This window comes from Castor canadensis, chromosome 6, assembly GCF_047511655.1.
Source record: "Castor canadensis chromosome 6, mCasCan1.hap1v2, whole genome shotgun sequence".
Lineage (NCBI taxonomy): Eukaryota > Metazoa > Chordata > Mammalia > Rodentia > Castoridae > Castor > Castor canadensis.
The window spans coordinates 69,217,540-69,233,529 of record NC_133391.1 but is presented as its reverse complement, the minus strand read 5'-3'; the positions used below and the strand labels follow the sequence as shown (position 1 = coordinate 69,233,529).

The following is a 15,990-nucleotide window of genomic DNA, read 5'->3' as shown; positions in this document are numbered from 1 at the left end:
GTGAGGAGGGATGGGACAGGGGTTCACTCATGGATTCCCAAGATGGGTTAGAAGGGGGTGTGATCATTGTGTTATACTGCTCAGAAGACAAACAACTTGAGCACAGAAAAATGCCCATTGGTCTTGGCCACACAGAGATCACTGGTGACAATGTTGGCAAGGGTAGATCTGAGTTGTGGGTGAGGGGTGTGTGAAGCCAACACTGTGAAGGGGAGCAGTGGTGAGGCAGTAGCTAGGAGAGGATGCAGGGCACTGGTGTGCACAGTGCACAAGTATGCTAGGTGTGCAGCATGCTTGTTTGCAAGAGGAGTGGGGAGGGAGGGGCTAAAACAGGAGCTCTGCACAAGCTGAGGCCCTGTATAAGCATGACATCATGGCCAGAAAGGCATGACCTCTGGCTGGGCCCTGGAATGCCTCTAGCAGTCAAATCAGCTCCTGTCTACCTTCCTTTTTCTTGCCCTAGTGACTCATAACCCCCTCCTCAGCTCATCTCCCCCCTCCACCCCCCATGCTGTCTGCCACAGCCCCCACCCAGCAGCTTGGAGGGAGGGGTGGAACTTTGGAATCACATAAGCCTAGCTCCTTTCACTCCCTCCTGAGGGAGCTCTGGTCACCTCTTTTCTCTTTTTTTTTTTTTTTTTTTGTGGGACTCTACCACTTGAGCCACACCTCCAGTCTATTTTGCTCTGGTTATTTTGGAGATGGGGTCTTGTGAATTATTTGCCTGTGCTGGTCTCAAACTTTGATCTTCCCATATTAGCTTCTGAAGTAGCTAGGATTACCGGTGTGGGTCACCAGCACACAGCCACGGTCACCTCTTTGATGGGGTGTAAATTCCCATGTGGTTTCTCACTTTTTTGTCACAATAGTCCCATTAGTCTCAGAGGAATTCATTGAATAACACAAGCAGTAGCTAAGTACTAGTCAGTATCAAAGCCAGGATTTGAACTCGGTCTGACTGTCTACAGAGTCCATTTTCCTACCCATCATGCACCCGACCTTCCACAGGCCCCTTCTCTCTTTGGCTGGTCTTAATGAAGGCAATGCCTCCTGCAGTCACTTCTCAAGGCCTGGATCAGAAAGGCATGTGGGACTCCCTCCTGGGCATTGTTTCAAATGGGCAACTTTTACCTCTATTACTCTCTAGACAAGTTTAGTATCTGTTCTCCAGGGTCTGTCCTACCCAGGAAGGCAGCTTTTGAGCACTTCCTCATATCCTGATAGTCTGCTTGCCTACCTCGAGAGGCAGTAAGCTCACTACCTCCATGAGCAATCCATTCTAGGCAGGACAGCCCAGCAATTCAGAGAATGATCTCTGGTCTAAGTTACTGTTGTTGAATCTTAACTCTGTTGCCTGCTAGTATCCTGTGCCTCAGCTTTCTCATTTGAAAATGGCAATGACAGCAGCACTTACTTCTTAATGTGATTATGAGGATTAACTAAGATGCTATGTTTAAGTTGCTTGCTAAGCATCTAACAAATTCCGGCTACTCACACCATCATGATCCTTACTATTCTTTTTCTGAGTAGAGCTACAGCCTGCCTCCCTATACCCATCATATTTTAGGGCTAACCCATCCAAGGAATTCTACCCTCTCCTATACTCACCTGGAGGTTAGTCCTTTTATTCTGCATTTCTCAGTTTTTATTTTCTCCTGAAGCCAGATTTTCCTTTTCCAAGTTATTATTCATCGCACAAACATGACTTTCCTAAAATCATGGCTTCTTTCTTGCAGAGTCACTGGTTGTTGGCTAGGCAAGCTCAACTTTGCCAAAACACACAAGGGGTAGGAGGATTGCAGCTTCAAGGCCTCTACTCCTGCCCTCCCAGGCCTACTTGTTTGTGCCTAAGCTTTTGCACTCCTTGCCAGTGGGCCTCTCCGACTGCACACCTACACATCCACTATCAGAGCAGAATTATAGCTGAGTACCAGTGTCTCACGCCTGTAATCCTAGCTACTCAGGAGGCAGATATCAGGAGGATCGAGGTTCTAAGCCAGCCCGGGGAAATAGTTCATGAGACCCTATCTTGAAAAGACCCAACACAAAAAAGTGGAGTGGCTCAGGGTATAAGCCCTGAGTTCAAACCCCAACACCCCACACACACACACACACAAAGCAGAATTATATAATAAAGAACCCAGATTCTGTAGCCAGACAGAGTCTTACTTGTGGTGTGATCTTAGCTGATACCCTCAGTGTTCCTAGGCCTCAGTTTTCTTATCTGCAAAAAGGGGCTAACAGCAAGAAATCTCACCTACTTCACTAGGCATTGTGAGGATTGAGATAATGCATGTAAAACATTTAGCATACTGCCCACATAAATAAACATATGGCATTCATAGCTAGGGCTGTGCTATCTCATATGGCAGTCATTAGCCACATGCCGTAATGAGTTCTCAAAATATGGCTCTTCCAAATTAAGATGTACTATAAGTGTAAAATACCCAACGAATTTCAGATTTAGTACAAAGAAAGTAAAAAGAAATTTTTTTTGGTGGTGCTGGGGATCAAACCTAAGGTCACAGACATGCTACTCCTCCAGCCCTGTAAAATATCTTTCTTCTTCTTTTTTTTGGGGGGTGATGATATGGGATTTGAACTCAGCCCCTCGAGCTTGTTAGGCAGGTGCACTACCATTTGAGCCACACCCCAGCTCAAATATCTTTATAATGATCTATATTGATTATCTGTTTTATTAAAATATTTTGGATATATTGAAATAAATATATATTAAAATCAGAGCTGGGGCCATGGCTCAACTAGGTTCAAGTCCCAGTACACAAAAACTTAAAAAAAATTTTTTTTAAATGAAACAAATTATGTTAAACATTTAAAAAAATTAAAGTCATTTTTCTTCTTTATTAGTAAGGCTACTAGAAAATTTGAAATTTCATATTTGGCTCATTCTTTTGATCTAATTCTTGTCGGTTTTGCTGGGGTTTTTTAGCAGGGGAGAAGAGAAATTTGAATTTTACTGGCTACACCTGTCTCTTGCAGCGCTTCCATCTGAGCTGTGAGGGCTCCTTGGAGATCACAGAGATCCAACCTCCTCTGCAAAAATGAGGAATTGAGGCCATTTGCTCAGGCAGTGGTGGTGCACACCTGTAATCTGAGAAGAGAAGAGGAGGGGGAGGGGAGAGGAAGGAAGAAGGGTACCAGAAGGAGGGGAGAGGAGAGAAGAGGGGGTTGGGCAGGAGAGTTGAGGAGAGGAGGGGAGGAGAAAGGGCTGTGCTAAGGACCTCAGAATCTGAGCAGGGTTCAACTATGAAGGTGGGAGGGGAGGAGAAGAGAAGAAGAGAGGAAGGGAAGAGAAGAGGGGAGGAGTGATGGGAAGGAGAGGTGGAGGAGGGGAGGGGAGAGGAGAGGGCTATGCTAAGGACCTCAGAATCAGAAAGAACCGGCTACCTGTATGGCGAATGGCTTCGTCATAACAATGCTGCCACCTGGTGGCCACCCATATAGGACTGATGCTTGTACCCACAGCAATTAGGCTCCTTTTCAACACAGGACTCTGCTTGCTACCATCTACTTCCCAGCCCACTGCAAACACTAGAGCAGAGAGGATCCTCCTCCTTAGCAGACTGACTACACTGAGCCCTAACCTGCTAGTAACCCTAGCGGGTGTGGTGATTAAAGATATAATCTGTGGCTATAGACAAGCACGTTTGAATCCTGGCTCTGCACCCTTTATAGTTATAAATCCTTGGACAAGTCACTCAGCCTCTCTGATTCTCCATGTTGCCACACATAAAGTGTGGATAATATAAAAGCAGTACTTATTTCAAAGCAAGTAAATGAAATAACTGCAACTTGAGTCACCAAATATTTACAGAACATCAGTTACGCACTGTTCCAATGCTAGGATACAGCAGTGACCTAAACAGACAAGTCCAAGAGTCCAAGGCCAGTGGTTCTCAAAGCTAGGTCCCTGGACCATCAACATTAGCAATACCTGGGAATGTATTAAAATTGCAAATCTTGAGCCGGGAGCTGGTGGCTCACACCTGCCCCTAGCTACTCAGGAGGTAGAGATCAGGAGGATTGAGGTTCAAAGCCAGCCAGGGGAAATAGTTCATGAGACCTTATCTCGAGAAAACCCAGTACACACATACACACACACACACACACACACACACACACACAAAGGCTGCCGTCATGACTCAAGGTGTAGGTACCCTAGTACCACAAAAAAAAAAATCTTCAGGGATGGGACCCTGAATCTGATACATGCTATTGTTTGAGAATGAACTTGGTGATAGAGATGCGTGTATGGGGTGGAGTTAAGAGCTAAACATAGGGCAGAACAAATGGACAGATGGCTTAAGGATGATGGCCAGGGGAAAGAGATGCTAATGATATCCAGGGGAGACCTATCTGATTTGCAACAAGTTCCAGTAGAGTTCTAAAAGCAAATAACTGAAGAAGTATCTCCCCTTGCAGCCACATCTTGGGAAAGATTTTCCTAATCCAGCATCAAGAGACTGAGATGGCTTTGGTAGTATCTTTTCCGAACCACAGGGAACCACCCAGCATATCATGAACCCAGATGAATGATGGCTGCTTGAAGCCAGAGACAGCTGGCAGAGTTAACCTCTATCTCAGGTAGAACTCAGAGGAAGCCGTGCAGAAATGTAGTCAGTTCCAACACTCTTGCAGTCTCTTCCTGTTTTGTAGTATCTTTCAGATTTATTTTGCAGTTAAGTAATTCTCCCTTCAGCTGGCTCTAATCTGCCATTTAACAGATCCACAGAGTATTTAATTTCAATGATTATATATATTTTTCAGAGAATTTTCTTATATATAGCTTTTGCCTGTTCTTTTTTTGTTGTTATATATTTCTTTAAACATTTCGTATGTAGTTATCTTTTATTCTGATTCTAATATCTGAAGTCTTTGGGGATATCTACATCTGTTTCAACTTTCTGCTGTCTCATTCTAATGGCTTATTTCCATGGATATTTTCTTTCTTGTGGACCCATATTTGGTTTTATCTAATCTGTGGGAAAATAGAGAGCCTCAATTGTGGATGGCTTTTAGCAGTGAAGACTTGCTTTTGCTTCTGCCAAGAACTAAACCAGAGTAACCCAGAAATCTGAGTATTTCTGGCTTAGTGTCAAGTTCAGCTCCCTCACCTTGTGGTTGGGGAAGGTTGTGGGGACAGAGCCCAGGCTTAAGCTTCTGACCACTACTCCTCTATTTGCTCTCAGGGCTGCCCCAGTATTCTTTGCCTGAGCTTTCTGTTCCTTAATCCATTTCATCTTGTTCTTTTTCTTTCTCAATTCTTCAAAGCCCTTGGAGTTTTACTTTACTTCTTCAGAGCCTTGGAATGCATGTTTTGTTTTAATTTGCCCAAGATCCAGAGAAACCCTTCAAAATATCGACTTGGCTTAACTGCAGAAGGTAGAAGTCCATTCATCCATTCTTTCAATGATTCATCAACCGATCTTTATGGAGTCACTATTTTGTGCAGAGACTGGGCTGGGTGCTGGGCAGCTGACATACAGCAAAACACACTCCCTGCCCTCTTACAGCCCACCACTTAAGTGGGGGAAATGAGCTGTTGTAATAAAAGGTGTCACTTGGGAATTCATAGGGACACCTTGAGGGGCAACCAAAAAGATAACTTTGTGAGTGAGAAGAACTGATTCTAACAGGCAGAAGGTAGTGGAGGCTCAGTAGGGGAAGAGGAATGCTAAACGAGCCAAGCTGGAGGATGGAAAAAACATATGCTAAAGGCTTGAAGGCTTAGGGACATTGACGACCCAGACAAAATACTGAGGAGATTCCCTGGGATGAGATTACATTCTGAAGAAATGGGGTAGGACAGCGATTGACAGGAAAGTTTGTTTTTCTGGTGGTACTGGGGCTTGAACTCAGTGCCTCACAACTTCAGGCAGGCACTCTACCACTTGAGCCATTCCACCAGCCCGACAATTACTTTTTTATTATTTTGCAGTGCTACAGATGAACTCAGGGCCTGAACATGAAGTGCTCTCCCATTGAGTTATATCCCAAGCCCTGGGATTGATTCTAGATTACTCAATTGCAGTGTGCTTTAAGGGACAGGAAGGGGCCAGAGGGAAGATAGAGGGACTGGTTAGAATGGACACTGTTCAAGCTCAAGTGAGTGCCAGTACCCAGGAGAGTAGTGGAGTGACACAGGAGCCATCTCTAGGGGCCTAGGGGGCTGCCACTTTCAGGCTTGTCTGGTAAGACTGGGCTGGGGTTCCACGGTCCACAGGCTCAGGTGGGCAACAGTCCCTCAGTCTCATCCTGCTTGTCTCAGTGGTCCATATTCCAAGCTGAGCCACTTCACAACTTGGCTCTCCTTGCAGACAAAACCTGGAAAGAACCTGATTGCATTCGTTGTTACCAGGAAACAGCAGGACAAGTTGCAATGTCCCGTCACAGGAAATAAAAGGAATGTTCCAGCAATTACCAGCATTTTTCTACCAGGATTTCTCAGCCAGCTGTCCTTTATCTGCTTGGCACAGAACTGAACAGGACTAGCAGCAGCTTCTTTGGTGTGAGGTACTGCGCTTAACAATTTCATCCTGTGATCCCCTCTGAGGCAACTGTAATCAGTTTTCACTAAATGGATGAGGGGTGAAATACTTGGCCTAACATTTCAGTTTGAGGCTGTTCATCCAGTCATGTCCACCTCTTGTGGCTCCACATACTGCCTTGAAATCAGACTGACAGTATAAAGGCACCTCTCATTTTTCCCTAGTAATTTGATTTTACATTTACCAAAAAGTTGTAAAGAATACATAGTGCTCCCAATTATCACTCACCCAGTGTCCCCTACCTTTACCCATCTTACATTACTGTGATAAATTTATCAAAAAAAAATAAAAACCAACCGCTAGGGGCTCACACCTGTAATCATAACTACTCAGGAGGCAGAGTTCAGGCCAGCCTAGGCAAATGTTTGCAGGACTGTATCACAAAAAAGGGCTGGTGGAGCAGCTCAAGATGTATGCTGAGTCAAACCCAGTACCAAATATATATAGCTATACGTATATAGAGAAGTAGATATACATACATTAAAATTTCCTCTGGTCTTCTTGGATCCATCCTTATTTTTCATGCCATGACAATTAAACAATTTTGCAGAATGTCATCTACTTCAATCATGGATTTCCCTTGTCTAGACTAGTTTTGGGTCTTCAGGAAGAATGTCAGAGATGAAGTGTTCTTGCCATTGTATCAAAGCAGAGGGCACGTGTATGGCCATGACTTTTCATAAGTAACATCAACCTTACTTGGTAGTTAGTATGCCAGGTTGCTGCACAGTAAAGTGCTATTTTTCCTCTTCTATATTCTGTTCTTTGCAAAGTGAGTCACCCAGTCCAGCTCACTGTGAAGGGAGGAAAGTTCCACTTGGTGGAGAGAAGTTCCTACTTCCATTGCTTAGAACTCTTCATAAGAGCCCCCTTACCCACACTTACTTGTCTAACACCACAGGATAAGTTGGTGGGGCCAGTAAGTTGGTTGGCTAGTCCCTACATCTAGGCCTCCAGGGGGAAAAAAGTCTGTTTCTCCAGAAAATAGCTTCACTCAACAAAAAAAAAAACCACGAATGAAGCTTTGGCACATTTGCTTCTTGTTAATGAACCTTAAATGTTTAGTATGCTAAACTAGAGAATTTACACACAAGACCACATAATATAGATTCCACTTACCTAAATGGCCAGAACAGGCAAATCTAGATTGAAGGTTACCTAGGAAAGGGGAGTTTTGGTAGGGGCCAAAGGATGTTCAAATTACTTTCTAGGCATTTTTACTTTATCTAGATTATAGGAATAACAGCATCGTTTTCATTAGGTATGATACAGTGGGTGATTAAAATAGGGTCTGGAATGTAACCAATGCTGCTTCATCACAGCACATCCTTTCTGCTTAAGACCTTTCCATTTGCTTCTTTCTTCCCTCTGCCTGGAACACACTGCTTGAAATATGCCATCAAGTTTGCCCCGACAAACTTTCCTCTTGCTGATTCTGCTTAACTTATACTGCCTCAAGTTAAGTGCTCTTGCCTCTCCAGCCCAGGACGTACAATATCCTCTCCTCCCCACAGGGCTTGGTTAATCCCTCTCCTGCTACCCACCCACTAGACCTACCTCTCCTAACCTCAACAGGGTCCTGTGGCAATCCCTTGCAAAACACTTAGTACCATCTGCTGCCACCATGTCCTTGGAGCTGGATGCAAGCTTCCGGAAAACAACTTTTCTTTTTTACTGCTGATGAAAATAGGACTTGGTGTGTATTTGTGAGGCAACTGAATCTTTATGTACTTTATGTACCAATGTGGAACAACCTCCATGATGTGCCAAGTGAAGCAAAGCAAGGAACAGTTGAGTGAGCTACAGACGGTGTGGGGAGAGCTACACACCCACGTATGTTTATATATGGCTCAGGTCTGGAAGGCTCCTCTTCTGTTCAGGCTACACTTGGATCAACAGTTCCCACTCTGCCCTGGCTCTTTAAGAATTCTTTTTTTAAAACCAACATCTCCACTTTCAAAACAAGGTCTATAAGGCCTTCATCTGCTTTGCATAGCAAAGACAACTTAAAGCCACAAGACAGTATGTGGAAAAGACCTAACTACAGCACAGCACCTCCCAGGCTCCTTCTCCCAGAAAACCAGTTTCCAGAACCAGGCTCACCTGTCCCACATTGGGGGTAGAAACAATCCCACTGTGATCCTATGTAACAGGATCTCTATATCTTCTGAATACTCTGCCTGCTGTTTGCCACTGCCCCTGGGACCTCAAGCCAAACCACTACCTGATCACACCTAGACAGGAAGAAGGAAACAAGTACCTCTGGGTGGCCCTTACTGCAAGAAAACACGAATTGAAATAGCTTCCATGAAAGCAATTTATTAACAGAAAATAATTTGAGTAGTCTTGTTCACAGACGGCGACCACGGCGACCTCCCTTCCTGCGGGTGCTGTCAGAGGGGATGGGAGTGACATCCTCTGTGGAAAGAGAAAACACCATTACCAAAGCTGGAAGGACCCCAGGCCTCCGTAGGCCAGAAGAGGTTAACTAACCAGCAAGATTCTGTTGCTCCCCAAATGTATTCATAGTTGGGTCAATAAGGCACTTCCCCACCTGTGTGCTATCTCTTTCAATTTTACCATGTGGTCTCAAGTCACTATCAGAAGAGGAAACAGACTCTAAGAGGCAGAGGGAACATCCAAGTTCCTGACACCAAGCCCACTGACTCCAGCGAAAATACCACCCTCCTCTACACCAAACAACTGTGGATGTCTCTTTTTCAGTAGGGAGGCCAAAAGCAGTCTGAAAACATCTTTAGGTCAGGAGATGACAAGTTTGAGGGGACAGTCAACTGCCCTCTCTTCCTCAATTGTTGGTTGTCACAGTCACAGTGAGTGGCATGCCCTACTTGTATTTAATAGGCAGGGACCATGGCTCCTGAAATAACACTAAGCTGTCCCAAGGCAGATGGGAAAGACAGTCAAGATAGAGATATTCGGGGAGAAATTTTATGTCTGATAATGCCTCTCACAGCTCCTTTTATTGAAAGGTCAACAGTCACCAAACTAAGCCTGAATCCTTTGGGCATATCGCATGGTTTTTGGGTTCAATGCTTCAAAAACACACGTATTAGTTAGTAGGGCACTTACCAATCCGTCCGATCTTCATACCAGAGCGAGCAAGGGCTCTGAGGGCTGACTGGGCCCCAGGTCCAGGGGTCTTGGTCCTGGGAAATGAATGAAGGTTAGCTAAGTCATTGGGAATTCTAAGATCCCACACCCTCTAGTTTGGAGACCTGTACACTTTCTGTGAAGGCCAGAGAATAAATATCTTAGGCTTAGTGGGATACTGTGTTGTTGTTTAAAGCACCATGCCCCCTTCAAAAAAAATCCTTTCTAAACTCAAAAATTACCCTTAGGCCAGACTGTGCAAAAATAAATAGCAGGTTAGGTCTGGTCCATTGACAAGCTTGCTCTGCTTTGCTTGTGGCCTGGTTAAGACCCTTCCCTACCTGCCACATGCCATGACTCTTACATAGTCTTTGGCAACCTGTCCGTTTACAGCTGCTCCATCTAAAACACCACCACATGTCCACAGGTCCTTTAACAACTTCCTATCCAGCTTCTTCCCTACCTAGCAGTCACTTATTCTAGTCTTCAAGTCTGCCACAAGATCCACCACAACTTAACTTTTGCCTCTAAGACCACACCTTATGCCACTCTTTCCTCGCTTCAAGAACTTGTCCTTTTACAATTGTCTCTAGTGCTAATACACTTCCCTGTCCTCCCTTCACTGGAAGGACTCCTGGCCCATCATTTAGGCCCCAGTTTAAATTACACTTTATTATCAACTCCATACTTTTGCTTAGGAAGTGTTTGCCACAAATGTGTAGTTACACACCACCTGCTGCCCTATGCTGTTTAAAGTCTGACCTTCCAAGCATGCTGGGTGCTACGTAAGAAGACAGAGGTCATATCTTTTGTCCATCAGTCTTGTCTAGTAGCTGAAAACATAGTATCTGGTATGCAGTGTGTGCTCAATAAACACAGTTAAGGGTGGAGGTATACTCAGGAACCAATTATGTAATATGTACATAGTAAAACATTTTTTAAAGTCACAATAGAAAACCATCTTCACATTGCTCACACAGTAGTAAGTGCAAGTGCAAAACCCTGAGTTAAAACCCCAGTGCGAAAGAAAAGACAGCTCGAGAAAGAATATATCCAGTCTCAAACCCTTTGGCACCTAAGCCCAGTGGACTTACTACCCAGCCCCAACCTTCCATACCTGTTTCCACCTGTGGCTCGGAGCTTAATATGCAGAGCAGTGATGCCCAGCTCCTTGCACCTCTGGGCCACATCCTGGGCAGCCAACATGGCAGCATATGGGGAGGATTCATCTCGGTCAGCCTTCACCTTCATTCCACCAGTCACACGGCAGATTGTTTCCCTGCAGACAAAAGCAGTCATCCCTCATCCCCACAAACATTTACTGAGTACTTAGCATGTCCTAATGAGTAAGTAGTGCCACAGACCAGCTCTAACACAGGATGAAGGTCAACTTGAGCATGTATCTTGACCCTGGACAGGACAGCCAGGAATTCTGTCTTTATGGCGCTAAAAGACCCCATAACCTAAATTCATAATAGCACTTTATAGTAACTTCTGCATTTAGTCCTCAATTACTCTATGAGGTAGGCACTATTACCCTTATTTTACAAAGAACCAAAACTCAGAATTTGGGTGAGTTCACACAAGTCATAAAAAGCTAACGGTAGCTGGGTGCTGGTCTCACACCTGCAATCCTAGCTACTTGGGAAGCTGAGATCAGAAGATTGGTTTAAGATCAGCCCTGGGAAATGGGATCGCATCTTCAAAACAACCAGAACAAAAGGACTGGGGGTGTGGCTGAAGTGGTAGAGTACCTGTTCCACAAGTGTGAAGCCAAGCTCAAAGCCCAGTTCCCCCCACCACACACACAAAACAAACAAAACCTTACCAATGGCAATCAGAACCTGTACCTAGTGCTGACATCCACCCACCACTGCCCCTACACAGAGTACTTAAATAAAGGATTCAGTGTGGCTTCTCTCTTGTAATCCCTGGGAAATTATAGTATTTGTGGGCAAAATGAGCAAGCACATTTTGTTACCTAGACAAAATAGCAGTTCTTGAGAAACCCCTAAACTGACAGTCCCCAGTCTCCAGTCTCCCCTCAGTCCTTGATAGCTGGGTTTATGCCTCTCTACCCAGGTACTCACTTGCCAGAAAGATCAGTGACATGGACAAAGGTATCATTGAAGGATGCGAATATGTGGCAGACGCCAAATACATTCTCTCCTTCAGCCACCTGTGGTCCAAGACTAATAACCTGTTCTTCCTTCTTTTCCTTCCCCTTGCGAGGTGCCATTTCTAAACAGAAGGAAAACCACAATGTTAATGATATACAAAAGGCTTTCAGAACCTTTTCTTTGGCTATTACAGGAAACCCCAAATTTTGTTCCTGTGTCCCTGCCTCCATGAGCCCCAATTACTCCCTGCATTTGTGGATTGTCAACTGGTAGCCAAAAAAGCCACAACATGAGAGTCAACCTTTTTCCAGAAACTCCAGAAGCATAACTCATAGGATTTTCAGGACACACCTAAGATTCTAGTAGCAGAGCACAAGCACCTCTTAATGTTCACCCAATGCGCCTGCAAAATACATACATCACGCTGGCTTAAATCTCTGGAGACAGCTGAGTTCAATTGGCAGGTATGAAATACTGGGCAAACCAACTCTTCCCTCTGTTCCTTATATAAGCTAACCTTTTTCTTGATCTCGCCAACAAGTCAGTTGCAGACCCAGGTTAGGGAATTCTCATTCCACACAATTCTTCATCACTAAGAGCACTTCTGAGTTTCCTGATCCCCAGATACCACTTGCAGGTTAGACTCAGAGAAGCCTGCAAAACTTTATCCCTTAAGCCAAGGCCAAAATCTACCCATGTACTGGCAAATGGCATTCTGAAGACACTAAAAAACTGACTCAATTCTCCAACTCCTAACTTACTTACAACTCTTACCAACGCAGGCCTGGAGTCTCATCTTCTATTTCCTGTGCTCCATCCACCTGCTCCCTCCCAAAGCCAACCTAAATGCTCTCCCCCCACACTCCAGCAATTCACCTTGACATTCTTCCACTGCTGTTAGCAACTAAACCTGCACTACTATACATCCTCCAGGAAATCTAGTGGAAAAGATCCACCCCAGAAATCCAGTATTTGTGAAACCAATTCCAATCGGATACAGGATACAGTCTACAATCGCACTGTCACAGGACCTGGGGAAAAGGCATAGGACTGGAAAATGAGAATGTCCCAAGTAATTTATTCCTGCTCTCCAGTTAGAACTAGTGAGCAGGACCCAGTGTGTTATTTTTAAGTAAGGTGCCACAGGAGAGAATCCCGAAGTTCCATCTAGAAAAGCCTAGCAAGGCTCCAATAGGTCTCAACAGAAGTTCCAGCAAGGTGCCTACTCAATACTGACTTACATTTTTTTCATTCCCCAAGTCTAACGTGATGAGGGAAATGGGCATCTGAGTGTGTGTAAATATCTGGCAGGCACTCAGCAAACACTGATGTGCATTTCCTACCCGCTATCCTGGCCTTCAAAGGCCCGCTCTGAGCTCCCAGGGCATAGAACATGCACGACTCAGCAGTAGAATCATCCCGACTTACAAGCACCCAACACAGTGCCGGGGTTCCCTCCAGTCCCTCTTTGAGTCTGCACCACACTACCATGGAGTCGGTGCTACTATTACTCCTATTTTCCAGGCGGGGAAATAAACTTGAGTTTAGGCGTGCCTACGACAGCTCAGTTAGAAGCTGGCGGGGTGGGGGAGTGCGCCCACCCGAGACAGGGTCCCGGCTCCCGCAAACCACGCGGTGCGGTCGCAGCGCGCAGCCGAGGCCTAAGGGCAGGCCCGCACTCACTCTCACGCCCCAGGCTTCCCGTTGAATCAGAGCACCGCCTTCCGAGACAAGGCGCTAACTTGATTCCGGGCCGGCCGGGATTCGGCTCGTCCGGCTGCGTGTCTCTCGCCCAGCATTTGGCTCGGCTTCGGCGGAAAGACCCTAGCCTCGCACCCCAAATCCCTTAAGAACCCCCTAGCCACAAGATGCCGCACGATTGTCCGAGCCAGGGCCTCCTACCTGCGCGTCGTCTCCACCAGACTCCGACACCGGAAAGAGAGAGTGGGAGGAGGCGGGGCGACGGGTCACTTCCGTGTCCCGGAAGTGTACCTCTGAGGTCACGGGGCGAGGGAGGCTCCCGGAAGACACCTCCTTTTATTGCTTCCAAAGAGCTTAACACTCGACCTCGGGGAAGATAGCTTACTTAAAAGGGGAACGAAACGAGACAGGGAGCTGGGTATCTCTGCAAGCTGACTTGCTGACATAGCCGTGGGGCGAGACGGGCCGCTGTTCCAAGATGGTGGTGGCCGCAGGTAGAGGAACTTCCACCATCCTGACTCCGAGGCTGGCAGCCTAGAAGCTTCAGCGCACCTCGTGGTGCGGAGGGGAATAACAACAACAAAACCGCTGGAATCTTTCACCTACTCTGTACAGTGTTAGGCAAAGCAAGAATAAATTATTCAACGCTTTCATGCCGACCTACGCTAAGCAATTCATACGCATTGCTTCATTTAATTCTCTCAATATCATCAAACAGATTGCTGTTTTGATTTCCCTTGTACAGATAAGGAATGTTTATCACGTATTTTTGGCAGATTTGGGGTTCTGAGTTAAAAATCCATATATTTTAAACCCATATATCCATATACTCCATATATCCGTAAGATAACAAAGACCTAATAATTGAAGGACCTTGAAGAATTGAGAGAATGTGTAGCTTAAAAAAGGGCCAAGAAGTGTACCTAGCAGAGCTTGGTGAACAAATACAATATGCATATAGTAACCTGTGTAATGAATATATATTGGACATATAAAATTTATGAGGCAGAGAGCTGGAGAATTGTGGTTCAAGGCTCACAAGTTAGGTGAGACTCCATGCTATTGTAATCCCTGCTACTCTGGTAGCATAGGTAGGAGGATCACATTCCAAGGACACCCCAGCAAAAACTGAAGACCCTATCCAAAAAATAACTAAAGCAAGCTGGACATCAGTGATTCATGCCTGTAATCCTAGCTACTTGGGAGTCAGAGATCAGGAGGATTACAGTTCAGGGTCAGTCCAGGCAAGAAAAGTGACACTCTGTCTCAAAGATACCCAAAACAAAAAAGGGATAGCTCAAGGCTTTGAGTTCAAACCCCAATACTGCCAAAAAACAAAAAGAAAGAAAAATGAAATAACTATCTTATACATGCTGTTTATAGCTTTCTGTATGTTTTTACCAAATATCCCCTATCTATATATATACAGGAAAGGGTTTTCTTTTTAAAGAAAAGAAAATAACTTTACATTGTTTTGCCTTGATGATTAAAGAAAGCCATGTTCATTATAAACAATTCACACAATATAGAAAAGTATAGAAAGAAAAAAGTAAAAATCACCCCAAAATTCTTTCTTGTTCTTCTTCTTTTTCTTTTTTCTTTTTTGGTGGTACTGGAGTTTTGAATTCAGGACTTAGTACTTGCTAGGTAGGTGCTCTACTACTTGAGTCATACCTTCAACTCATTTTTCCTCTTTAGATACCACCATTATCAAATTATAGCATCATTTCTGAAACAACCTTCTATACATAATATATATGTATATATATATATATATATATATATATATATATACACATATATACTGGGATCCTCTTGATCTCTACCTCCTGAATAGTTAGAATTACAGGTGTGAACCACCAGTGTCTGGCTGTTTCATGGAATCTTTACAGTGTCCTTGGAAGGATGTTCTCTCACCTCCATTTCAGGATTGTAATCCTAATATTGTATATCCTAATTTTTTTTTAAATATGAAATGCTTCATGAATTTGCATGTCATCCTTGCACAGGGGCCATGCTAGTTTTCTTTATATCATTCCAATTTTAGTATATATGCTGCTGAAGGAAGCACTGGGTGACATTTTTTTTGTTTGCTTGCTTATTTGTTTTTGAGATCAGGTTTCGATAGGGAGGTAAATCTGGCCTGAAACTTGCTATGTAGCTCAGACTGGTCTGGAACTCATAATTCAGTCTCCCTAGTGCTGGGATTACCAACATGCCTGGCTAAATTCCATTTCATAAGACACACATACAGTTCTTTTTCCTTGGAGTAAATCACTTGAAGTCAAAAGGAACACACATTTAAAATTTTGATATATGTCGTTAAACTGCCCTCCAGAAAGTTTCTATCAATTTTTGTTCTATTAAGCTGAAAAAGTAAACATATCTCCTTTTTGCCTTGCTTTTCTCCCATGCTAGTTAGGTCTGATTCTCATTAGGGATCATGTTCTGTGAATTGTCTTTATATTCTTTGTATGCCAGGGCTTTTT

General features: G+C 44.4%; 1 protein-coding gene and 1 non-coding gene across 2 annotated transcripts; both read right to left on the bottom strand.

Moving 5' to 3' along the window:
• Positions 1-8,868: 8,868 nt before the first annotated feature.
• On the bottom strand, positions 8,869-13,861 carry Rps14 (ribosomal protein S14). Its single transcript, XM_020157780.2, has 5 exons — positions 13,703-13,861; positions 11,771-11,921; positions 10,798-10,959; positions 9,660-9,736; positions 8,869-8,987 (listed from the first exon to the last, which is right to left on the bottom strand). The coding sequence occupies exons 2-5, from the start codon at positions 11,917-11,919 to the stop codon at positions 8,920-8,922; spliced, it is 456 nt and encodes a 151-aa protein (XP_020013369.1). The 5' UTR covers positions 11,920-11,921; positions 13,703-13,861; the 3' UTR covers positions 8,869-8,919.
• A 1,604-nt stretch (positions 13,862-15,465) lies between these two features.
• Positions 15,466-15,572, bottom strand: LOC141424408 (U6 spliceosomal RNA). Its single transcript, XR_012449345.1, has one exon. It is a non-coding gene; the product is annotated as a U6 spliceosomal RNA (small nuclear RNA).
• Between the last annotated feature and the right edge of the window lie 418 nt (positions 15,573-15,990).

Coding starts and splice junctions, on each gene's coding strand:
- Rps14 (XM_020157780.2), bottom strand. CDS start 11,919: ATGGCACCTCGCAAGGGGAAGGAAAAGAAGGAAGAACAGGTTATTAGT. Junction 9,737..10,797: donor CGAGCCACAGGTGGAAACAG/GTATGGAAGGTT, acceptor TTCATTTCCCAG/GACCAAGACCCCTGGACCTG. Junction 8,988..9,659: donor TATGAAGATCGGACGGATTG/GTAAGTGCCCTA, acceptor CTCTTTCCACAG/AGGATGTCACTCCCATCCCC.